Source organism: Lepidochelys olivacea, assembly GCF_965140295.1.
Source record: "Lepidochelys olivacea isolate rLepOli2 genome assembly, chromosome: 11".
Lineage (NCBI taxonomy): Eukaryota > Metazoa > Chordata > Testudines > Cheloniidae > Lepidochelys > Lepidochelys olivacea.
In genome coordinates this window covers 6,823,589-6,849,085 of record NC_140421.1, presented here as the reverse complement: position 1 = coordinate 6,849,085, position 25,497 = coordinate 6,823,589, and the positions used below count along the sequence as shown (strand labels likewise).

Sequence of the window (25,497 nt, the reverse complement as noted above, 5' to 3'; positions counted from 1 at the left end):
CAATAAACAGAACAATAAACAGAGTTTCTCTCTCCCTTCTCCACCTATACAGGCAGTATATAGGTAGAAGAAATACAATTTTAATTTGAGGATCGGCGACCTGCTGAAGAGCTTATTGAGGTTAAGCTAGGCCAAAGAGATGGGTGATATCTTTAGCTCTGTATGCAGCAAGAACAGTCATTCTGATCTTCTGCCAGTGTGATTTCTGTCATCTAGAACGGGCACCTGTGACAGCTTTGTCCCCAGTGGCCATCACCCTCTCCTCTGTTATCCTCTTCTCTTTGTTCTCATTTTAATATTGGCCCCGTTCCTGCAGTCTGATGTGCATGAGCGGGACCTTTTACAGGCACATCTCCTTTGTAATTCAAACAGGCATCGATAAGCACAGTATAGATGCAGAGATGATCAGTTCTTTTGGGGATCTTTATTTATATTGTCAAGCGCCATGAATATTTATGACCATCAGCAGTTTTGGCTCCTCTGTGCACCAGGCAGGCCACATCACTTATGCTACGAGGGGGTCTGTCTACAAGTGTTTAATATCATGTGCACTGACATATCATGGTGATGAGGATGGTGTGAAAAAATAGCTAGACTGAAAGGTGGTGTTGTCTCATTCTGTATGGTCCCACCTCACTGAAGCATGATTTACATCCAGTGGTCCCCTCTAGACAGGAGCTTAAGTGGACACAGTATCTAAATAGGTTGTGTGCATTAATGAATTCATCCTCATGACATCCCTGTAAAAAGGGGAAGTATAGTTGCCCCAGTTAACAGATGGGGAACTGAAGCCTGAAGAGATTCAATGACTGGCACTAGGTCACACAGGGAACCAGCAACTGAACTCAGGTCTCCTGACTTCCAATCCAGTGTTTTAACCACAAGAGCAACTTTTCACTCATTCTATGGAAGAGAACATATGGGCCAGAATGTGGGAAACCATTTAAGAAGGGGTTTACATTCTACTCTTCTTAAAGCATGAATTCATTTTCTGTAGGCTATCAAACCAAACTGTTCTGCTGACTGCCGACCAAAGAGATGCAGGCCTGGTATGTGAAGATTGGATCCAGATATGAATTTACCCAAAATTCAGGGGTGTCCTGACTTGTAATTCCAAACTGGATTCCTCTCTCACCTGAATAACTCTAATAATGATTAATAATCTGCTCCTCATAAAAATCTTGCTGGCAAAAACCCTGAGAACATGGCATTATTTACATAATTGTCTGCAAAGAACAGCTGCGTAGCTCTCCCCTTCAGTCAAATCTGAGTATTCCTGTACCCAAACAGTCGCAAATCTAAACACATAGGTTTGTTGGTTAAGATCCAAAGTTGCTTGCTGAACAGATGTGTCTGATAGGAAAACAGCAAACTGTAAATATGGCTGAAAACTGATGCAAAAACATTCCAGAAAATCAGTTTCTGATCCTGAAATCAGGTCAATTCCAGCCATCCCGACCACCCATGTGAGCCCCATTGCAGAATCAGGCCCATGTTTACCAATAACTCTTAATTAAACTGAACAGTTCACTTCTACAGCTGCTTTCCTGTAAACAAAGTGCTAATTAGTTTACCGAGTCAGTTAAAAATTGTACAGTTGTGCCAGGCAATTTGAAGGGACACTGGGAAATTTGAAATCCAGTCAACCAAAAAAAAAAAAAAAATTGTTTCAGATCCTGACCCTTAGTCCCCCTGTCCTGTTACAATCACATTTTCTAAATTTGTTTCCTCTCCCTTCATGTACTAAGAACTCATGCAACAACCAGGGAAACTGAACCCATTTTTTAAATCATGCGTACACTTAATCATAGACTTGATTTTACTCAGGTGAGTACTTCCACAAGGGGGCGGGCAGCATTCTGGAAATTTACCTGCTGATCGTTCCACAAAGGGATTACTCACCTGAGTAAATCTGTTAGTCTCTAAGGTGTCACAAATCCTCCTTTTCTTTTCACCTGAGTAAAGGTAAGCCTACAGCTAAACGTTTGCAGTATCTAGGCCCACACAGGGAACCCAGTGAAACTGTCTCTACTCAAATTGATATCTGTAGAGACCAGGGGGAGTCAATTATTTTTGATCACAGTCCAAATTGCTTGATCAAGCTATAGTCAAGGTCCAGACTCCAGAATAACATTTGTCAGAGCACAACAACAATGATAATAAGTAAACAAAAAGATTTTGTGGTCCCTTCAAGAGCATCTGGCAGTCTGGATTTGGCCCATGGTCTGCCTATTGACAACCCCGGTGCAGACAATCTGACATTATACCTAAAAGACATTAGGAAAAGCCATTTTAGGTGTGGCGTGTAAGAAGAATAGGTACAAATATTCAGGCAGATGTGTGATGTTTGAGTGGACTGTCCCTTTCCAGCTGAATGCTATTGGTAGTTCTTTTTTAATGCCAGCTGCAGGCAAAGTTCCTCCCAGCTTCTTGCTTTCCTATGAGTTTCCTATGAGTTCCTCCCAGCTTCTTGCTTTCCTATGAGTTTCCTATGAGTTCCTCCCAGCTTCTTGCTTTCCTATGAGTTTTTCAACCTGCCAGCAATTTAGAACCCAGCTCTCCACTGGTAACTCATAGGCACTCTGGCAAATGGTCTAACCCTTCTCGTGATAAGGAATGCTTATGAGGGCCCGGAACCACAGCCCCTCATGTTCCAAAGAAAGGGTCCTCCAGGATTAAAGTTGGACCGCTCACGCAATTTGATCCCGCACGCTCTCGATGCGGGAGGGGGCAGCAGCAAGGCGAAGTCTCAAGAATCGTGACGCTCAGTGTTCTTGAAAGGACCTTAGATTTCGTCTTCTCGGCCACGCGGTGGGCTAAGCGGACGCAATAAGGCTAATGCAAACTATTCTCCGAGTGCGCTGTTTTACACCCCCGGGAAAACACCTTGTAAAATGGCGATTTCCACCCTCCCCGGCCCCCGGGCACGATCATTGCAACCCTTTGCGCTGCTAACAGCGGGGACACACCCATCAAGCAGCCAACTCCGTGGGGACCGGGGGTAGCACTTCCAGCCAGCAACCTGAGATGTCCACCTTGCATCTCCATGGCCCTTCAGGTCTCCCCCTGCTTTTAGGGAAGGCTCCGAGCAGCTACCGTAAACACTAATCTTGCTAACCGGATTACAGGCTAATACTAAGGAGCGGTTTCAATCAGCCCCACCTAGCCACGTGCCTCCAACTGACCCAGCCTGGCCACCCAGGACCCTCGCTCCCTTTCCAACCGGGGCCGTTTACACGGGGTGCCCTAATGAGTCTGGGAAGCGCAGCCCAAAACCAAGGCGATGCAAACATAACAGAGTCTTCAGCGGATCTTGTGGCTGAAGCTTAGGCTAGAGAGAGACGCAGAAGGAGCAACGTCCCCGTCTCCCTCTCCCCAGCCTTGTGTTTGTCTTTGCACCAGAAACGAGTCCGGCTTTATTTGCACTCTTGGGCAGCTCGCCATTAGTCATCATAACCTCAGCTTTCCCCTTCCACCCACCCCCTTTCCCCTGCACATAGGGCTTCGCAGGGGAGATGCACTGGATGATTCAAGAGGTGCCTTTTCCATTTCCACCTTCTCGGGGGTGGAGGAGAGATGATTTTGATTTTGATTTTTATTTTTTTTCAGTTCCTCGCCGGGGTCGCTGTAAGCTGCTCTAGCAGGAGCAGTCCCCAGGAGGGAGGGGGGGGGGGGGGAAGAGATCTGCTCCAGGCAGCTGATTTACACGGTGATTCTGATGCTTGTCATCAACGCCTGAAGATTGCAAGCAGGGTCCTCCCAGGCTGCGGGGAGGTGGAGCGCGCCGCTCCTGTCGCCTATAAGGAGCTGCCCGGCGCCTGGCTCGCTGAGTCTGAGCTCTGGAGGGGGATTTCCGTGGTCGGCTCGCCGTGTGCCTGGACCTGCTCCTTTAAGAAGATTGCTGGAGGAGTGGCTCCCTCGCCCCCGCCTTAGCGGGAGCGTCTGGATGGAGTAAACGAGCCCGGCTGGCGATCTGAGACGGGGGAGCCAGGCGCCCGCTCGCCCCATGCCGACCATGGAGTCTGCTCCCAAACTCTCCCCTCGCTTGGCTTTGCTGCTCTTCAGTGTGTGGCATCTGGGACGAACAGCAACCAGTTGTAAGTAGCAGCGGGCGTGCCAGGGACCAGCGCAAATGAGCGGCTTTCTGGGGGGTTTTGCCAGGGTGGAGGAAAGCTACCGTCTAGGGTATTGGACGCGACCTTCCTAAGAAAGTTAGCTAAGCTCCTGATTTGCTCAGTCCGCGTCCTCGCCGGCTAGTTGAGGAGTTTGTTTTCGCTGAGATGCAAAGTTCAAGGCCGATGGAGAGGGTCCTTGCAACAGTCCTGCCTGCCCGGGGCTTCAGGCTGAAGTGGATCCTGATCATTCCTTGCCCGAAGCCCTGTGTGCGCGGCTGGCTCCTTGGGCGAGCGCCGGCCGAGATGCCAGCAGTGAGCCGCTGTTGGTCTAGGCTGGCGGCTCGGATCCTGCAGCGTGTTGACAGGTCCTCCCCCCTTCCGAACTGGAATTCGTGTCTCCCCTGAGCTAGCCCGCAGGACACGAGCGTTTTGCCTGCGTCCCGGATATCAATTTTGGGCCAGCAGCTCCTGCGCGGGGTCCAGGGGTGAAACCCGGTCGACTTCCAAAGTGAGATGAATCCCACATTGCGTTCTGACCTCAAACCTTCCCAGAGCATGAATAGGGGTGGAGGAGGAATGCAGAGGACTCCGCAGCCTGAAAGGTGCGGTGGTTTTTAAATAACACCATCACCCAAACTTGATGAATGGCTACCCTAGCACCCAAACGTGGGTAGATCTTTCTCTTCTAAGTCTGACTTCTGTTTCCTTTTCATCGGGTGAGAGAAATCCCATAACATAATGTCTCTCAAAGTACCCCCCCCCCTTCTATTTGTTTTGGCCCTAGGGTGATGCCAGCTGTTTGTCACTGCAGACAGTGATCATTCTGAGGCATGGTAGGATCTGCTGTGTCACAGTGAAAGGGGAACAGAGAGCTGTCTACGGGTTGCCTCTATTCTTCTAACCCTTGGTGCAGTAATGAACATGCAGATGGTGAATACGACCTTTTGCGCTGCTTAATAATCCTAAGATAAATAGTAGTAAGAGATGGCAGTGAAAGACTGAAACGAGAAATGGTGGGCAATGTTAACACTCTACATAAAGAGGGATACCTGAGTCTGCCCAGAAGGTACTGAATAGTATTTCTATAAGTTCTTGCTGGGGAAGCAATAGAGGTCAATGTTATGCATTTAAGAAGTCCAGAATCCAAAGATCTATTCATGACTTCAGAAATCAGGTCATGAAATAAGTAGAAGCAGATTAATATCCACCCCTCTTGATGTGTTTTTAACCCATTTTGTAAATATAATTTACTCCTGTAATAATGGTGGCTATGGAACGAGGGGGAGGGAGGGTAGAAGAATCTCGCCTAAATGAAATTTTTGCTGTAGTGAGGTGGAATAGAATGATGCCTGCGTTCTGATATCTTTTTTGAACACTAGAGGTCACTATTGCCATATAGATTCCCTCCGTTGGCAGGCTGGAAAGAGGCATATTTTCACATGTTGACATAGCTAAAGAAAGAGAATCCTTTCATAAACAGGGGGAAAGTAAATTCAATAAACACCATAAATATATGAATAGGAACATTTCCCCCTTCTTCTGTTCAGTTGCTCTTAAATGAACAACAAAAATGCTAGGGCGGGGAGAACTTTTTTTTTCTTTCTTGGAGCCAATTAAAATATGGTTAATATGTTTTAATAATATTCCCAAATAGTAACTGGCAGGCAATTTAAGACTCAGGCTTGCCATTACTGATACAGTAATAAAGTTAATTTCTAACATTTAAAAGGAAACTCTGCTTTAATGAGTTTTACTATTTCATGGTTGACAGTTTAATATCCCAGTGCCAATAAACCTTTTCCCCTGAACACACACTGCTTCCTAAATATTTAGAAGCCAATCTTTTTAAAGCCTAATGATCAATGGCTTTATTATACTGCACAGATTTTACTTTTTCACCGAACAATGAATTAGCCTGGGGTAGGCTTTAAGTGCTTTCTCTGGGAGCTAAGCTAAAGAGCCTATGTGAACCTGTAATACCTATAAGGTCCTAGGAACACCACAGTCATTTTATCCTGTATGAAAACTCTTCACCGCTTTTAAAAAAAAAATAAATCTCTGCACATCTGACTAGATTTTCAGTTGGCAGACAAAATTCTAGCGCCACTGACTTTAGTGCAATTAAGCTAGCTTACATCTTCTGTGGACTTGAAACAATATATTAAAAATCGATATATGGGTCAAAATCTTCATCTCTGTGTGCCTAGAATTAGGCTTCCTAAATCCACATTTAGATACCGAAATGAGCTCCTTTTCAGAGATGCTGAGCGCAGAAACTTGTAATGAAGTTGCAGGGAACTGTGAGTAGTCTGAAAACTGGGCAGCTTCTATATAGGAGCCAAAATATGGATTTAGAAGCCTCGATTTAGGCTCCCACGCTTGAACATTTTGGCCCAGGAACCAGATTCTGATCTTATTTACCCTGGGTAATTCCATTGACTTCAATGGAGTCGCTCCTGGTTTACACTCGTGTAAACAAGAACAGAATTGGGAGCCCAATGTTCTTAGTGGAAAAGAACTGTGTTTGGAGTAGGAAAAATCAGCTCTGATACTGAGTCCTATTAATACCAAATATAGCAGTAATGTAGGTTTTGTATTCTTAACTTGAGAGACTGCTAATTTTTTATATTCTGTATTTTTGCATCTACTTTTGCCTTCAACTGTGTTTCTGAGAGGTCTTGGCATTGGGTGAGTTAATTACCTCACATCTCTTAATTTTTGTCTCATGATTCCTACTTCTGCTATCTTTCTGAAACTAAACAAAGAACTACTAAAGAATCCGCTTTGAAGTGAAGCGATGGGCCAGGGGTCAGCAGACCTCATTAGAGAGATTAGAATTACCTAATGCTAATACAACTCCATCAATTCTTCAACCTTGCTTCATTGCAGTGCTTTATTACATTAAATAACTACAGTAGCAACAGGATTTCTCCCTGGGATATTAATTGCCAGAAAATAGATTGAAAGCCATGTTGCGTACATAGTCTTGTGACATTTTAATTTCTACATTCATCAGCTGGCAGGGAAAAATTGCATAAAACGGATTAAATCTTCTTGAACAAAAAAAAATTGCATGTTTTGAGATGCAATTTAGTGGCTAAATTATTCCTAAATTGTCAGTGATTGGATACAGGATATTTCTAGCATGCATAAAAAGTAAGAACACAGCCAGGGCTTTGGAGCTGTGCTCCAGCTCCAGGCAAAAACCTGCAGCTCCACTGCTCCAGAGCTGCTCCGGGCTCCGCTCCAAAGCCCTGAACACAACACAGGGAAAAGAGAGCGTGTGTGTGTGTTCGTGTATGTGTGTATATATATAAAATGCTAATTTCCCCATCTCAAGATAAGTGGAGCTAACTTGTAGCATAGGCACTGGACAGCTCCTTCATTGACTCTGAAACGCAGAAGAGAAAAGCACTGAAAACTAAAGCTAGGAAGAGACTACTGATGGCTACAATATACAGGCCGTGTCTGCCTCTTCAGAGTTAAAATCCTGCACATTGTATTTTTATTTTATTTTTTTTGCAATCACCCCCTTCTGAAGTGCAGATTTTACTTGGCTGCCATCTCCCACATGGGCAAAAAGTCGGAAGTTAAGAATCTCTTAGAGAGGAGGCATCTCCCAAGTCCCATTTTGGGGGGCGTGGGAAGTAATTCTTTAATTAATGAATGCTGTATTTCTGTTACAGTCTCTTCCTTGCCCCTGTACGCATAGATTCAACGGCACCAATCCACTAGCATTTAGGGCCTGATTCTGAGAAACTCCACTGAAATCCCATTTGCAATGCCCAATCAAGGCTGTGGATGTTCAGCACCTCTCAGGATCAAACCCTTAAATTCCTATAGAACAGCTCCTTCTCCCAGCGAAGTCAATGGCAAAACTCTCATTGACTGCAGTGGAACAGGATCAGGTTTTATATGAGGAGATTATCTCTCTACATCTTTTTGTTTTGTTCAGTGAAATACTTATTGTGGCTCATGGCCAGGCAAAGAGTTGAGTGAAGCATGAAAGATGAGAGTTGGTCACAGAAATGGACATGTCAGACCAAGTATGATGTATTGGACAAAGGAATCTTTTAGGCAGTAAACACGATGGGTCTGCTGACTCCAGTCTCACTTTGCGCTGCCCTGAATCAAAAGGAACTACGTAGAGGTCAATGGAGATGGACAGATGTAAATGTGATCAAGTCAGTAGCGACTCTAGTGCTGGCTATTTGGAACCCTGGGGGCTAGTCAGGATTTACACTAGTTTAAATGAGCAAATGCTGCTTTCCTCGCTATTGACCAAGAGGCACCAGGTTTGCCATAGGCTAATTGATTTTCATGGGGTCATAAATGATAAACTTAAAAAAGACCCGTTGGGTCGACCAGTGATGCTCAAAATGTGGTCTGTGGAGTACTTGATGGTAGGCTGTGCAGAGTGGGATGATCCCCTGGTATTGGCTCTTGCTCTTTGTCTCCAGTTCCTAAATGGCCATCAAAAGAAGCTAAAATTCATGAATACTTTACTTTTTGTCTGTACGGAATTGATATAGTTACTCTAGAGATGTGTGATCATGAATGAGAGGGGATCATTAATGCAAGGGCTTCTGGGTATTTCTCTCAAAATGTGGCCCATGCAATGCCAAAGCCCCAGACACCCTAATTATCAACGCCTTGTATCATATACGCTGCATTATTGTCTTTACTTAACATTCACTCAGTTCTGCTGAGCCAGAGCCAATCAGTTCAACGGAAGTCTTTCCACTGACTTCAATGGGCTTTGGATCGTGCTCCCATCAAGCAGATGGCATTATCGACTGCCAGGGCAATTAGTATCTCTGTATCAAACAAGGAAACTGTCTGCAGTTCTGTTGTTTATGATGAAAGCACAGCAAAGTCTTTCATGCAATTAACAGCAAGAGAAAATTGTTTTCAAATGGATTCTAGGATAACATGAAACGTGTTAATTTCATACTGTGGGAAATACTGCAATTCTGCGCATAACACTTTTAACACACACTTTCCAAGAATGTTGCAAGTGTTTGCTAATTTTAGCTCACAGATGAGTGATGCTATTCCCATTTTATAGGTGGAGAAACTGGGGCACGAGGGTGATATAGCAAGTTAGAATGAGAACTTGAATCCAATTAAGGTGCACAGGTGAAACAGTGGCAGGGTACAATTGAATGAGTGCAGGGGCTGCTTCCTTTCATTTCCCCCTGTTGGTAATAGTTTCTTCAGTCTTTTCTCAAGCAAACTCCCATTTAAGGCAAAGGATAGAGTGGAGCCCAACAGGATTTGGCCCTGTGTAATTAAGTCTTAAAATCAGTTAGTTCTTGGAGACTTTAGGTGGATCAGTAGGTGAAACAGGAGGCATCGTTACAGTTATAAGCGTGTCTGCCTAGTGTCAGAGAAACAGGAGAATTTGTGTACACAGTGCTGGTTTGATGTCCCTGATAATTAACTTCTTGTGTTAATTTTGTCTCTGCATTGTCTAATTGCTCTGTGCAGATCTGTGCTGCTCAATAATGTCATCTGGTCAGTGGATCAGTGGAAGTGATGGAATTTGAAGAGATGACAGCATTGCAATATAGAATTCTGAGAAGAAAGTGGATGCCAAAATACATCCACCCCCTATCTTATTTTTAACTAGCAATCCTGCTAGCAGTGTGCAGTTTTAAAACCAAACAAAAATACCCAAACCCTAGAATTCAGTAGCGGAATAAAAAAATTGCTCTGACAGATGTTCAGTAGGTGTCTCAATATTTGCTGCAAAAATATAGGAAAGTAATTTATGAAAAGAGAAGGCATGTAGCCATTTGAATTTTGTATGTGCCATGAGGGACCTTGCCTGGTCTTTTCGCTAGAAAGATGGAAAAAATCATCTTGGCTCTGTTGCCTCTGCAAAATGCTACCTGCTTTTCGATAGCACTGCCAATCTATAGTAGAACATCACAGAATTTGGAAACTTCTGGCAGAAGCTCATGTTCAGAGTCTGGCAGAAGCTCATGTTCAGAGACTGTCAGCACAGCGTTTTGATAAGACAATACAAAATCCTTCATAAACTCTACTTCCAGAAACTTCTCTTAAGATATATTAGAGTGGTGGGTGCCGTACATGAATAGAGATGAATTAATATTGCCTACATAAATAAACTAGGGATCAAAAGTCCGAGTAGCTTATTCTCAGTGAATGATCTGAACATCTTCTATTGCAAGTAAAGTGTGGACCTTTGAGTGAGATGGAATTGTTCTAACTAATTTTAGCTTCTCTTGTTGTGCCTGGTGTTCCTCCCTGGTGAATTCAGACAAAATTGGTGCTCTACTCCTGAGAGATTCCATTGAAACCATTGAGTGGTGAATCTCTTAGCTGATGAATGCCCAAAAAGATGGCAATGCAGGAAATGTGGTCCAGTTATTACAGCAGAGGACTGGAAGTCAGTCTGCCACTGATCCAGTGTGTGACCTTGGCAAGTCACTTAGCCTCTCTGTGTCACTTTTTCCAGTTAGATAGTGGAGGCCTTTCTCTTCCACCCTCCTTGCTCCCGTGAGGTCGGTGAGTTGTGCTAGAGACTGAACACTGATCTGTGTCAAGTGCCTGGAAATCCTGTGATGGTAGATGGGAGGAAGAGTTCCGTCCAGTTCTATTTAGGGATTTCTCCAGAATGCAGCATTTTGACAAAGGACAAACCAGGAGTGGGTTTCAGGCTTGACTTCAGATGCCACAGCAGCATGTTCATGACATTTCTGCCATCTTTTGTCTAAACTCCGCTGGGTGTGGAAAACGGATGCTGTCTGATTTCTTTTTGGCACCAGGAGAAAGTCATGGGTTGATGGTAAATGACATGAAACTCATTGATTAGTGGAATTTTCCTTTAGAGATTTTTGTGTTCCTTGGAGCTCTTGGCTTATGGAAGGGAACACAGTATGGACCGGATTTAAGGAAGCTGTTTACATGGATCCCAGCAGAGAGAAACAGCTGAGTTTATCATAACTCTGTTAAGAATCTCTTATAATACATAGCTTTGTAGTTAGTGTTTTTTGTCCTTTTCTCCAGGCTTCCTTCATTTCTAGACTGACAGAAAGCTTCCCTTGACCTCAAAGCAAATCACTGTTAATGGCTTGAACACTAAACAATTCACATCACCAGGGTCAACACAGAATTTCAGTGGTGTGGGATTCTGCTTGAGACAGCCCTCTGCAAGACTGTAGCCGCTGACTCTGTTTTATAGCTTGTCCTTTCAGAAAGTAGCGCAGGGAGCACACACCATGGCATGCAAAAGGTGTAAATCTTCTCCATTGACACTTCAAATCCAGCCATCCCATGCCTGAGGACTAAGCCATCTCCATGGTGAGCAATGTCTTCTGCATTTGAGGACAAAAGATGGGGTTGGTCCCTTAATACATTGTTGGAGGTTTCTTATTCATAACATCAGTCATATTCAATAGCTAATTCCTTTGCTGTCGTGGATCATTAGCAAGGTCTCTGAGCCCAGGATTAGTATATTAATTTGTTTTCCCCCAAGGCATGTCTAATGTGGGAGAAGAGAGCATGGAGGCTTTAATGCTGAGTAGACAGGAATTATCAGTGGATCAGACTGGCAGTCTGTCTAGTCTCAGATGGTGGCCAGTACCCGTTTGCTTCAGAGGAAACCCTGCAGTAGGTAACTGTGGGCTAACCTGACTCTGGTGAAAGCTTTCTCCCAGGTCCCAGCAACTGGAGATTGGCTTATACCCAAAGGTGTGATACAATAGCATAGCTTAGTACTGTCCCATGGCTATATGGTATCCTTTGGGGCTGGGCAACCAATTTGGTGAAAATGTGTGCAATATTTTTTTTTAATCAGAGCTCTGTGTTCGGTTGCTGGTATTTGTGGGGCCAGTTTCTTTGATCTACTTCTTAGCGTATGTGCAGCGTGCCTCAGGTGACATGTGACCAGGATTCATCACCGAATTTGGTCCGCTGGTTGGATCATTCGTTTCCCTGGCCTGGAAACTGACAGGGAGCGTGGCATGAATGCTGAAATACTGGGCATTGGGGGGAAAGGTTTGGGAATTCTGGAAAGTGTACAAATTTTACCACAAATTATTATTCCGAAAATTCCTATGCTAAGTGCATTACATGCTATTGGCTGTTGATTGTTCTCGGTTTTTTTTTAAAAAAAACTTGTCATTCAATTCGAGAGTAGAGACAACATGATATGACTTGGGTCATCAATCACATGCCACAAAAAACCAGTAGACAATATGAACAACCTGGAGCTTCAATAACTTTTTGCATGAATTATCCCTGGCCTGATGGCACCCAGCAGTGAGGTGGGTACTGGGATCTATTGCTCTCCATTTGCCTCTGCACAGCAGCGGTGCATGATTGCAATCCCTTCCTAAGACAATCCAAGGAGGTGGGAAGGAATGACAATGAGGTGAGACCAGGACCATGGCCCCTTCCTCTTTCCCCCATGCACTAGCCAGTAGCACTCCCGATGTAGCCGCAAATAAGCTCACACTGTGTGCAGGGGAGCTCAAGGGACAAATTCCTCCTGGATCACCTGCCATGGGGAAAAAGCTTCGTGCTGCCCTCAATGTAGACCTGTGCATTACTGGTATGAGCGAGCAATCGGTGAATCCTTATGACTTCGACAGATGCTTGATTTGTGAATTAGAGGGGGGAAAAAAGGCTAAATATGCAATTTTTTAAAATAAAATTCATCCAGCTCTAGTATACATGAAAACACAAACACTGTGCACATAGGAACTCATTAGACACGTTAATCCCACAAATGGCTGAGCCTGGAGAAAATCCGCTTTTGTTTTAGAAGGCAGATTTACTCAAATCGTCTCTAATTTGATTTGCTAGTGGGGTATAATTTAAGTCAAACAAGTTGGCAACGTCTCTCAATATGTGAATGTCTATATATTCAACCGAGGATGAGGAACTGCCTGTCCCAGAGGGTGACAAGCAAGGGAGAACTCATTTTGAGTGCTAAGCGTAGCTAGTAAAATAGAATTCAGAGAAACAGGGGCGAAACCCAGTGCATAGCAGCTGATCCTTTGACCCAGCTCCTCAATGATAATACCAGTTGTGTGTTCCAAGTATCCTGTGCATTATCTGTCCTCTCCATTGCATGTGGTTGTGTCACAATCTTAAGACATTGGCTTACCTTGCAGGGTGGTGTTAGTCCTAGTATTCTCACTTAACAGTTGGGGAGCAGAGAGGCGAAGTGACCGTGACTTGCCCAAGGCCACACAGGAAGACTGCGGTGAAGCAAAGAATTTAACCCGAGTCCTAGTCTAGTGCCCTAACCACTGAGCCATCATTCCTCTCTTGCAATAGTTTCCATGGACAATATGCAAAGCAATGCAGGAAAGGGGCAATCTCATCTGCCTGGGGACAGGTGACCTCACAGCCCAGTCCAGATGAGGGAGAAACAGCATTCTCCTCACAGAGAATACTGTGCACCCCAAAGACACTCAAAAAGGGAGGGAGTAGGAGACACAGACCTTTCTTTATGCCTTTGGCTTTCTTGACTTTTTGCTTTCTCTCTGAAGCCTGTGCTAGTCACTGCAGTGTTTCAGATAGGGTGGGAACAGGGAGGTGGGGAGAGAACTCCCCAAATGGCGAATGTGTGCCTGGAACATGTTTGGAATTCAAGTGGCAAACTGATGGTCGGAAATTTGGCATAACGTTGAAATATTCCACACGAAAAACGCAGCGAAAGAAAGCCTGGTTTGCTCCGCCTCCATGGTCACCGGCAGACTTAAACTTTTTTGCCAGTGTCTCCTGGGTTTGAATGTGGAGACGCTAAAGATGGAAATAGCTTTGTAGGTCAGCCAGTCTACCTCTCTGTCAGAGCGGAGCTGTCCCCCACAGCACACATCCCAGTGTTTTCTCTCCAACTACTCTCAAGCACCCAGGGCATTTGCCACTTCTCTTAGGGAGACTATTCCACTACGTAATGAATCTCTCTGTTGGGAATGTTCTTGATACATTATTCATTTGATTCCATTACTCCTGCAGTAGTTATAGTCTCATTTAACATCTGTCCACCCTTGGTGTTTACACTAGAGCAGTAATGTATTGTCCCTCCCTCCCCACCAAAAAAGAGAGCTTCTCTCTGGTTTATCAATACTTCCTAGTAATGTAGGGTAGACAATGCAATCTTCCAGGCATGCTTTCACCACAGCATATAAAGAGGGGCTATTACCTTCCTAATCATTGCTGGTTTTCCGTATGTGTCACCCTAAATTGCTCTGGCATGTCAAGCTCCTATCCAACTTATTGTCCGCTACATAGCCCTTGGAGTGTTTTTGGTTACTAATAATTCCAAGCAAGTATATTGCTTGTCTTGGAACAACCTTAAGGAGAGAAACAGGAAATCTGTCTCAGACATTCGTTAGAAAAGGTTGCCCTGTAGCTCTCCGTTGACTAGAAAAGTAACAACACACAACCCCTCCTCCAGCCCGTGTCCCCATCAAAAACAGGAGCACTCACCAGCAAAACAAACTCAGGATTGCTGTAGGTCTACTAAGAATTGGCCAGACTCTTCACACTGTTAGTGTGACAGCAGTATGTTTATCCATTAAGAGTCTAATCAACTTCATTAAGACTGTTCATTGAGAAAGTAAGGTGGTATTACTCAAAATGACTAGGGTTTGAACAACTGACGCTTGGTGTTCTGTTTGAAAATACCTTCACCATATAATTCTCTTGCCCTATTGGGAGACTTTCATTAAGACTGTAACAATTATTCACTAGGTAAGCACAGCCACTGGAATACATCTGGCTAACTAGAGGCCCGATTGTAATACCTTTACACAAACCGAGAAGCATTGAACTCAGCCTAGCATTTAATGCAAATACTGTATTCTGGGTAAACAACGAATGGCACCTAATGTAGAACTCAGAGCATTACTTCATCCATTGCAGTCAGCAAGTATATCAAAGGGAAAAACAGTTGTCAACCGAGAATAATTGTTTATGTAGCACAGGGTTCCATTAAGTTAGAAATTTGGTTTTTTAATTAAGTTTTCTGCTGGAAAAAACAATAATTTAATTAAAAGGGGAGGGAAGAATGTTCCATGAAATGTCAAAGAATAATAAACTTTGCAGACGTTGTAAAAATCCTCAACCCCACTAAATCCTTTTGCGTATGTTTTTTTCCAGTGTGTTTGAAGTTATGGTCTCAACAGGAAGTGATGTGGTCAGTATTTAAGGGTATTGCAAGCATAGTGAGTGTTTGCCATATGTTGTTGGGTTCCCACACGTGCTAACTGCAATCAGAAAGCCAGTGTGTGTCAGAATCTGTCCTTATCATGAAAATATTATGACATTTTTCAACTGTAGAGAGAGAGAACTGTAGCTCTCAGGATTCTCTGCAAAGATGAAGTATTGTCTCCATTTTACAAATGGGAAACTGAGCCCCAGAGCTGAAAGTACCAGTTTTATCCTCTGCATTACACTCCTTCCCCTAGATCTAAATTAGAAAAATAAATATGCATTATAAAGACTGAAGCCATGGCAGAGTTCAGACCTACAATGCTGGATCTGTCAATCAATTCAGATTCAGAAAAGACCTCTCAGATACAGAAGACTTCTGATATTTTGCAGGTCAGTGCAGAGTTTTGAGTGTGAGTGTTCCACAACTATTTGACAGCCGCTTGCCAAAATGGACCAAAAAACTAAGTATCCTTTGGAAAATCTGTTTGCTTGTTTTGTTTGTTTTTGTTCGCTCTAGTATTTTTCCAACATTGGAAGTGGACTAGAAAGAAACAACTAATCTGTTTGCTTCAAAAAGCATCTAGATACATAATCTCATTGTTAAAATTGAGGGTAGGTTTTGAGGGGGGGTAGGTTCTGTTGTGCTGCTGAGGCCTAGGCATTAGCGATAGAATTGGGAGTCCTTTCCGTAACTGTGATAGTGTATTTAAGTAATGAAAGGCTTAACTGGGTGAAAGAGTTAACACTGTTTATGTTCACTTAACACAAAGATACCAGAAAACAGTATCAGGAATGGTCCCCCAAACCAGCTAACTTTAAACAAATACTGCAGAATTTTGATGGAAAGAGAATCTTGAATTAATAATAATTTGTACCACATTCTCTCAATCCACCATTTATGTTAATCCAATCAGGGAAGAGAATAATAGAAATTTAGGGCTGGAAAGGACCTCTAGAAGTCATATAGTTCAGCCCCCTGCACAAAGGCAGGACCAAGTATACCTAGAGCTTCCCTGACCGGTGTTTGTCTAACCTGTTCTTCCACAGCTGGCCCTGGAAGCCTATTTCAGTGCTTGGCTAAACTATTTTTGTCCTTAAAAAAACTTTCCCTAATATCTAACACAAATCTTCTTTGCTTCAGATTAAGCCCTTTATTTCTTGTCCTATCTTCAGTGGACCTGGAGAACAATTGATCACTGTCCTCTTATATTAGGAGCCTTTAGGAAAGCGATGGATAATAAGATAGTACATATCATCATGCCGTTGCATAAATCCATGGTACGCCCACATCTTGAATACTGTGTGCAGTTCTGGTTGCCCCATTTGAAAAAAGATATATTAGAGTTGGAAAAGATACAGAGAAGGCAACATAAATGATCAGGGATATGGAACAGCTTCCATATGAAGAAAGATTTAAGACTAGAACTGGTCAGCTTGAAAAAGAGACAGAACTCAGGATCTTGCTGTCTCATTGGAGAAGAAGATTGAGTAGATCTTGAATGATCCTCTTCCAGCGCATGTTCCCTCCTCTAGCACCTCCTTTTCTGCCTTCATCCCCGTCATTAGCCCTGAATTCCCTCACTAAGTCTCCTCTTAAACAACAAAGGAGTCCGGTGGCACCTTAAAGACTAACAGATTTATTTGAGCATAAGCTTTCGTGGGTAAAAACTTCACTTCTTCAGATGCATGAAGAAGTGAGGCTTTTTACCCATGAAAGCTTATGCTCAAATAAATCTGTTAGTCTTTAAGGTGCCACCGGGCCCCTTTGTTGTTCTTGTGGTACAGACTAACACGACTACTCCCTGATGCTTAAGTCTCCTCTTGTCCATCCAAACTACTATCCTCCCCTCACTGCCACTTGCTCCTCATTGTCTTCTGGCTCCTTGTTCTCATGCTTGAACCTACTCTAGAGTCCCACATCCCCAGAAAAACACTCTTACTATTGTCCTATTTCCCCTTCTCTAACTCACTCTAGCATCTACTCCAACATGGTTTCCACCTTCTCTTCTCCACTGATACCGCTCTCACCATAAATGACTTCTTCCTGGCTTGATTTTGAGTTCTCTACCCCACTGTCCCCCTCTGACCTTTCTTCAGCTTACAGTACTGTATATCACTACATCTTCCTTTGTGTTATGCTTTCCCTTTGTTCTGTGCCTATCTTTCTGACCACCTTTTTTCAGCACTTCCTTTTATGGCTCCTACTTCTGCCTTGCACCTGCCCCATCCCCAAAAGAACCCCACCTAGATTCCTCTTTCTTTCTGTCTGAGACCTTAACTCTGGCAGACACCATATGGCTTTAACAATACCCTCTATGCTGATGACAAACCTCTACCTTTCCAGGCTGTTCAGTCCCAAACTTAATAAATAGTCTCTCTGACACATCTTCCTGACTCACTTGCCAGCAGCTAGACTTCAAAGTAGCTAAAAATGAAACTTTTTTTCCTCCTAAATCCTCTCCATTTCTGCCTTTGTCCATTGCATTGGAAACGCTGCAATTCTCCCATCACTCAGGCTTGTAACCTGGTGTTTGTATGACTCCCCGTACATTCAAGCTGGGTCCAAATCTTGCCACTCTTTTTTTTAAAATGTACCCCTTCCATTTTATGTTTAATCCTGCCTCAGTGTAAGGAGATAGACTTGAAGTCCCTTCCCGCCTTACGTTTCTGTGATCCTAAGATATTTATGCTGATGGCTACGGTGTTGTCTATGCTCTCATTATCTCCTGGTAGAGCTGGTTGAAAAATGCAAGGTATTTTTTTCCCTTGACAATTTTGTAAAACATCTTGCTTTCTCTGAATTTTCTTTAAACTTTCCAGTGGGGAAATTTTTTTATATCCCCTACGTTTCCTCCTCTCTTTCTTTTTCCATTTTGCTAGTAAAAGGATGGGTGAAGCAGAGGAAAGAAATAGGGAGTGACCCTGGCAAAACCAGAGAATTTAGAAAGGAACAGGATTTTCATTTCAAAAGTAAAATGCCAGTTTGACCAACCGATTTTTCACAATCTCTATCTTCCACTTCATCTTCCAAGCCCCTTAAATACTGTTATTGAAACTAACTTTGAGGTGTATTGAGGACTATGTTGGCATCGCAAGCTATCCCTCGCGGGGTGGGGGAAGAAGTGAAGGGGCAAGCCGAGGTAGTTTCCTGGTCTTGTTTGCAGGCTAAAGGGCTCTGTAGCAAAGCAAGCATGTGATCCAAGTCACTCTGAAAGTAGCAAGGTGGGGTGAGCTGTGCTTAGCTACCTTAGAGAGCAGCCTGTTTTGTCTTCATGTTGTTCTGAAGCCTAAGAAATAAAGCAGTGTTATGTGGCAATCTTCCAGCAAGAGTATTTATGTTTTCATTTAATTTCTCTGTGTGTATGCGGTGATCAAAACAGTCTTCCTTACTGCTTGATCAGGCCATGTCTTCTCCTCTCCCTCAACATCCACCATATCAAGGTGAAACTTCTCATTCTTACCTGCATGTACCGCCTAACTCTCTGCTCCGGTCTATATGTTAGATCTTGTGTCATCATTCTCAAAGTGATTTGTTCTGCCACTCATGCCAGCCTTACAACCCTCTTTACTTATCTCTGCCACTACTGTCTTTGTGCCGGCTTCCCTGCCACAAGCTATGACCTCCAAAACTCTGGGCACCTTTGGTTCATATCTCTCCTTACAGATTTAATGCTCTGTCCACATCAACGTTCCATGAGAGGTGAAATGAGTTAAGTGTGTGTAGGATAACCTTAGTTATTTGGCTAGTTTGTTTTTACTGCTCTGGGTCTCCCAGTGCACCTTCTCTGTGTCTCATTTTAGACTGAGGAAGAGACTTCCTTAACTTCTACATTGGAGTATGATTAGGATTATTATTATTCATTATTTATTAGCATTTTAAGGCATCCATCACCATGGAATCTGGGTTCCTTATAATGCACGAATGTCAAGGTATTTGATACAGTAACAAACTATGCCTGTTAAACAGCAGGCTTCAGAGGATCAGCTTCCAAACAGGGAGGAGTATGGGCTCCATTAGTACAAGGAAACTGCGTTGTTCAGTCTGGAGCTGCAGTTCCAAATTCCAGAGGTTTTTCTTGTTAAGCTAAAGGAGCAGTTTTGCCAGATCAAGATCACCTCTGTCTGCATCTTGCTCTATTGTTTCTCTTGCACCCAGAGTTCATCTTCTGGCTCTCTGCTGAGGCCATGAGAAACTGGTACCCAGAATCCTCTCAAGTAATATTCCCAAGCTATATGGTAACTTTTCAGAGGTGTCTTCAAAGACCAGATAAAACACAGAAGGAGCTAGTGGAAAAGACAATCTGTTGCTAGGGGAAGAGCGAATAAGTGACTTTGGAGATCCTTGCGCGCTCTTTCCTTCTTCTTCCACCAACAGCGGAGAGATGCCATGGCTTCCAGAAGAACATGTAGCACTTGCCTTATATACTTGGAAGGTCTTGAGAGATCAGATCTTAACATCATGGAGTTATGTATAGAAAAACAACTTATTTAAATGTGAACGGTCGAAAAATGTGTTGTTGACAAACTTCCTCTTCTTCTGAGGCCAGTCCAGCGGTTTTTGCACACAGAGATAGTAATGGTCCCAGTAACACTGTTAAAGAGCAAGGATGGACTTGTTGTATGTCCTTGGGCAAGGCACTTAATCTTTCTGTTCCCTGACCTTAGTGATAATGAGTGATAATTAGTGAGGCAAACAATGAGTGATAATTTAACTGGGTTTTCTGTAAAGCTTGCTGCATGTAGAGGTGAAATGATGACTCTGTGGTTCAGTATAAAGGGTATACTGATGCTCGGTATGATCTGCATCTCTAACTCAGATTCATGCTCATAAATCCTTGTATGCTACCCCCGCAACACTGTGTTCTCCTCACACGTTTATAAAAATAATGTCCATGAGATCATTCAGCCGAACTATCAAGGAAGAGCAATTCTGAAGGCTAATGTTTTGGCTCGTCAGGTTCTAAAAATAAACAAGGCACTCCCCTCCTCACCCCCAACCTTCCCCAGTGTGGGGGTCTCATGTCTGCACCATGGGAAATCCTTTCCTGCACCAGAGGAGACTTCACATGGTGTATGATGCACCGCATATCTGAGAACAAGCAGGAGCCCTAAAATAGTACTCAGAGGAACTGTGCCAAAAGAGCTTCCTCTGTCTATATATCCACATACATAATGGATGTAAATATCCCACAGCTTTCTTTACTCCTTGTTGGCCAACACATGGTTTAAGTGAAATGATCCACAACTACCCTCAGGTGTGTCTCTTCCTTGCTTTTTCTGGGCTTATATGGTATCTTATTTTTTTTCCCTTCCCTAACTTCATGACTGTGTATTTGCTACAGGGAGCAGCACAAGATTCCTATCTGCCAGTGAGACAAATCCACTTGCATCTTTCTGGTTTGGAATGTAGTTTTTCCTTTTTCCTCGATGTAAAAAATAAAAGAATACCTGTACGGTGTACTTTTCAATTCAGTGTGTGGGAAGCTGCTGTCACTAATTGTTCTTGCTATAGAGCACTCTCCACTTTGCAAATATGCCTTTTTTGCATCACTCATATTTTCTGATTTTACCCCTGCTGCAGTATGCTCCTGTATAACCTAATATGAGGAATGGCTTAGAGGTGTGGGTTCCCCTCCGCCCCCCATCTCTGGAAATGAAAACAGCACTGTAGCAGGGATTTTACAATATTTTTTTTCTAATACTGTAAGCCAGCTGGCCAAACCCAAAGAAAACCCAAAGTAGATCAGCTGTTTGCTCTCTGTGGAAGTAAATTAGTGTGAAACCTGGTATTCTGTTTCCTAGTAAGTTTTTAGCCTGTGACTTCCATGCTTCCGAGAGGAGACTCTAACTGGTGATGTGATGGCACTTGAGGACTGGGATGACCTACTGTTACCATAAAATAAACAGGTCTGTTTGTTCAGGATGAGTAGAGATGGAACTACGCTGTAGAATTTGTGACTGGCTTTGGAGCCGAACTTGTTCAATGATTGGGGTTATTCAGAATTGGCTTTGGCCTATTATAGACTTCGGGGAAATCTGTGAAGTTTATATGTGAACGTCTAGGAGGGTCTAAAATTGGGATTCTGGTTTGAGCCCACTTGTAGCTAAAAAGTACCCCAGGCAAAACACTTTGTGAAGTGATGCCTTCAAAAATAATGGGATTGGAGAGGGAAGCATGTGCAGAGGGAAAGTGGCAACAAAAGAAATATATGCTTTTACTTGTAATATTCAGATGTCTCCCAGAACATGCATGCAGAGTTCAACTGAAGAATTTTTTGTGCCTGTCTCTAGTTAATTACTTTTTTTAATAAATAAATGGAGCTGCTCTATAGTTTGCCTGAAAAAAATTGTCACTAAAATATGGGGTTTATTTGAAAATTGACCCCCCCCCCAAATAAAACCTTTCTGATCTTTTTATTTATTTAAAAAGGAAATTTCTGAACAAATATTCATCTAGTTTTGAATGGATGTTTAGATTTCAGTTTCAAATGCAAACAAACAAAAAAACCCTGGGAATTTTGCCCTCTTCACCGTGGTTTCCCGCCACCTCCCCTCCCACCCCGCGTGTGCTCTTTCTCTTGCCACTGAATAAAACAGAATGAATGTGTAAGGTGTTTGTTTTAAGAAAGCTTATGATGCGCTGTACCTCAGGGGGACACCCTACACCCCATCTTAATCTTTATAAAATGGTTGTGTGGTATCTAACGCAAAGTTTGTCATGTTGGGTGTCTTCAAAAGGTGATCTTAAGCTTAAGCTTATCTAAACATTTTCAATGCCCTTACAAACTTTGCTTCTCACCACAGGCTGGCTGGTTGCTCTTCAGCCAGGCTCTGCCCTTTGATCAGCACTTCAGTCACTTGGCGTGGTACCTGTAGATGTAGGTGGAAGAGAGAGGAGGAGCATGGCAAATATCTCTCCCTTTTATCATGTTCGTTCTTCCCTCTTGTCTTCCCCCCCCCCCCCTTCAGAATCAGGTGAGCTTTACCTCATCGGAGTCCCAAACTGACCAAAGCAAGGGGGCTGACTCACTCAGGAGTCCAACAGATCCTTTTGTTGCTGCCTAAGCCAGTGTCCTTTGTTCCTGTGAGGCTGGACTGAGCTTGTCCCATACATGCCCTGATAAGGTGTGAACTGCCCCTCTGCTCTTGGAGAGTTTTTGCCTGGGCTTATTTTAAGCCATGAGGACACATTTTCAGCCTCATAACTATATACATGAAATTATAACCTATAACATTGCTGTAACAACAATTACTGTAACATCACTATAACAATGCTCCGTGCATCATGAGTCTTCCAAAGACATCCAAGATAACAAACGTCGCATTGGATACCACACAATCATTTTATAAAGATGAACATATGGCTGTAGGGTGTTCCCACGAGGTACAGAGCATCACATAGGTGAGGTAACATTTTCTCACCTACCTTGGAGTATTTACAATAACTTTGATTGTATTGAAAATGGAAGGTTTTCATTTACCCTGGTGGTCTGGAAAGAATGTTCTTATCTATGACTAAATGAATGGTGCATTTTTTTTAATTGCTCCCCTGTTGATCGAATGGGTGAGAACCCCATTAAGCAGTAGGCAATTCGAAAAGCAGCTCTGTGATCAGAAGAATGACTCTGTCAAAGCTATAACCTCAGTACCACCCCAATCTACTTCCTGGACTTCTTCCAAGTCCTATCTATTTAGATGTGCTGCCAAAAGAAGCTATTTTGTTTTACTGTAGTCAGCACTGTAGAGACAGCATAGATACAGAAGCACTCTGGAAACAATATAGATACACAAGGGCAAGCTGTAGTCTACCTGGTCTTCTGCACAATCAACAACATCCTGACTGTGGATGAGTTGCACTAAGCAAAAGGGGCTAGATTCACAAAATAAGTTATGCATGGTGAGACTGAGCATCACCATGCCTAACTTTTAGGTGCTTAGAAAATTCATGGGATTTGCAAAGCCTCGGGCAGGTCTCAGTGGTTCTCAACCAGGGATAGGCAGGTGGTTCTCATACCCTGGGGGTATGCAGAAATCTTCTTGGGGGGTGGGGTACATCAACTCATCTAGATATTTGCCTGGTTTTACTGCAGGCTACATAAAAAGCACTTGCAAAGTCAGTACAAACTAAAATTTCATACAATGAGTTGTTCATACAGCTCTCTATATAAGGCTATGATTTTGGCAAAGGTATTTCTGTTAAAAGTCCTGGACAGGAGACGGCCAGTAACCAATAAAACCATGGAAATGTACACAGGGCTGGTGTTGGGGGAGCAAGCAGGGCAATTGCCTGGGGCTCCACGCCACAGGGGGCCCCGTGAAGCTAAGTTATAGTTATAAGTTATGGGCTTCGGCTTCACAGGTGAAAAAGAGGCTCAAGTATCCCTCTGAAATGTACGTACAATATTTATATTGAGTGGATTTATTTTATAATTGTGTGGTAAAAATGAGAAAGGAAGCAATTTTTCAGCACTAATGTTCTGTTACACTTCTGTCTTTTTATGTCTGACTTTGTAAGCAAGTAGTTTTTTAAGTGAGGTGAAACTTGGGGGTATGCAAGACCAGTCAGACTCCTGAAAGGGGTACAGTCATCTGGAAAGGTTGAGAGCCACTGGCATAGTTAATCCATTGCCGCAAGGGGCGGTAGCTATGTTGACAGGAGAAGCTCTCCTGTTGACATAATGTGTCTGCACCCAGGGTTAGGTCAGTATCACTGCCTCGCTTGGGGGATGGATTTTCACCCCTCTGCGTGATGTAGTGATACCAATTGTAAGTTTGTAGTGTAGACCTGGCCTCAGTTAAGTGCCTAAGCTCCCTACAGAATGAATGGGGGGGGGAGAGGCACCTCGTAATGGGCTCTAGAAAAGCTGATTAGAGATGCTAAGGCGAGGATTGTGTCCAAAGTCTCTCCCCTGTCGGGGAACTGGGTGCTTAAATCCAGGCTGCAAGGAGGCAACTCTTTCTGTCTAGGCTTCTCAGCTGCAAACTGTCCCGTCACAGTAGGTTCCTATGCCATTTTTGCAAGAAGCCGGGGGGCGGGAGGACCTCCCTCACGACATTTAACTCCATGGATAGTGTACTTCACCTGGGATGTGGGAGACCACTGGTTCAAGTCGTCCCCCCCTCCTTTGTCTGAGGGGAGAAGGGATTTGAACAGGGCTCTGCCATCTTGGAGATGAGTTCCCTAACCACTGGGCTTTGCGTTATTCTGGTGGTGGGAGGTACCCTCAGTCTCTCTTGTTGAAGGTGTTCCACTGGGAATAAATAGAGGGGGCAGAGAGAGTGAAAGGGAGAGAGCTCAAGCATGAGGCTGGCTCTGTAGCCCTGTGGTGACAGCACCCACCTGGGAGGTGGGAACCCCAAAATTCAGTCCCCTGCTCCAGTGACTTTCTGGGGGCCCCTTCAGGTGAGTTAGGCATAGGGACACCCATCACCCTCCGAGTTTGTGCATCATGCTGCAGCTTAGGTGTCAGGACTCGCCTAGAGGGATTCTGCAAGGCACATGCTTTGGGGGAGGAATAGCTCAGTGGTTTGAGCATTGGCCTGCTAAACCCAGGGTTGTGAGTTCAATCCTTGAGGGGACCATTTAGGGATCGGGGCAAAAATTGGGGATTGGTCCTGCTTCGAGCAGGGGGTTGGACTAGATGACCTCCTGAGGTCCCTTCCAACCCTGAGATTCTATGAGGCAGAAACATGGGTGCTCAGGGAACTTGTCCAGCACAAAACTAGGTGAGCTAGTTTAGGCACCTGCAGCGTTCAGTGGTAGCTGAGTGGGTGGCTTGTGAATCCCTGTGGGGTCTGCTTCTGAGATTTAGGCACCTAAATCCTTTTGTGAATCTAGACCACAAAGGCCAGCCTTATTTTCCAGCACTAACTTGTGCTTGCTTCCACTCAGAAAAATCTTTCTCTTAACTTGGATACTGACATGGGGTTCACCGAGGGAGAATAATAAGTACGGCGACCCAACTGCCTTCGGTCACTCTTCTAAACACTTCCAAGGGGTGAGTGATGATCTTCCCCGCCAAGGTTACTGTTACTTGGAGACACTCCATTCCCTCACTGCACATGGGCCCTTTGTAGATGAGTAAGACACAAACTGATCAAGCATCATGGTTTAGACAGCTGTAAACTGAGTTAAATGCAACATGATTGATTACCCTCAGCCAGAGGAAATATTACTAGTTAAACT

The 25,497-nt window shown here is 43.8% G+C and overlaps 1 protein-coding gene across 1 annotated transcript in view; it reads left to right on the top strand.

The window, feature by feature from the left end:
* The first annotated feature begins 3,742 nt into the window (after positions 1–3,742).
* Positions 3,743–25,497, top strand: part of CNTNAP5 (contactin associated protein family member 5) — a 414,335-nt gene continuing 392,580 nt past the window's right edge. The window contains exon 1 of the mRNA XM_084643956.1: positions 3,743–4,097. Within this exon, the coding sequence (XP_084500082.1) occupies positions 4,007–4,097 (91 nt within the window). The 5' untranslated portion in view covers positions 3,743–4,006. The remainder of the gene's footprint in view (positions 4,098–25,497) is intronic.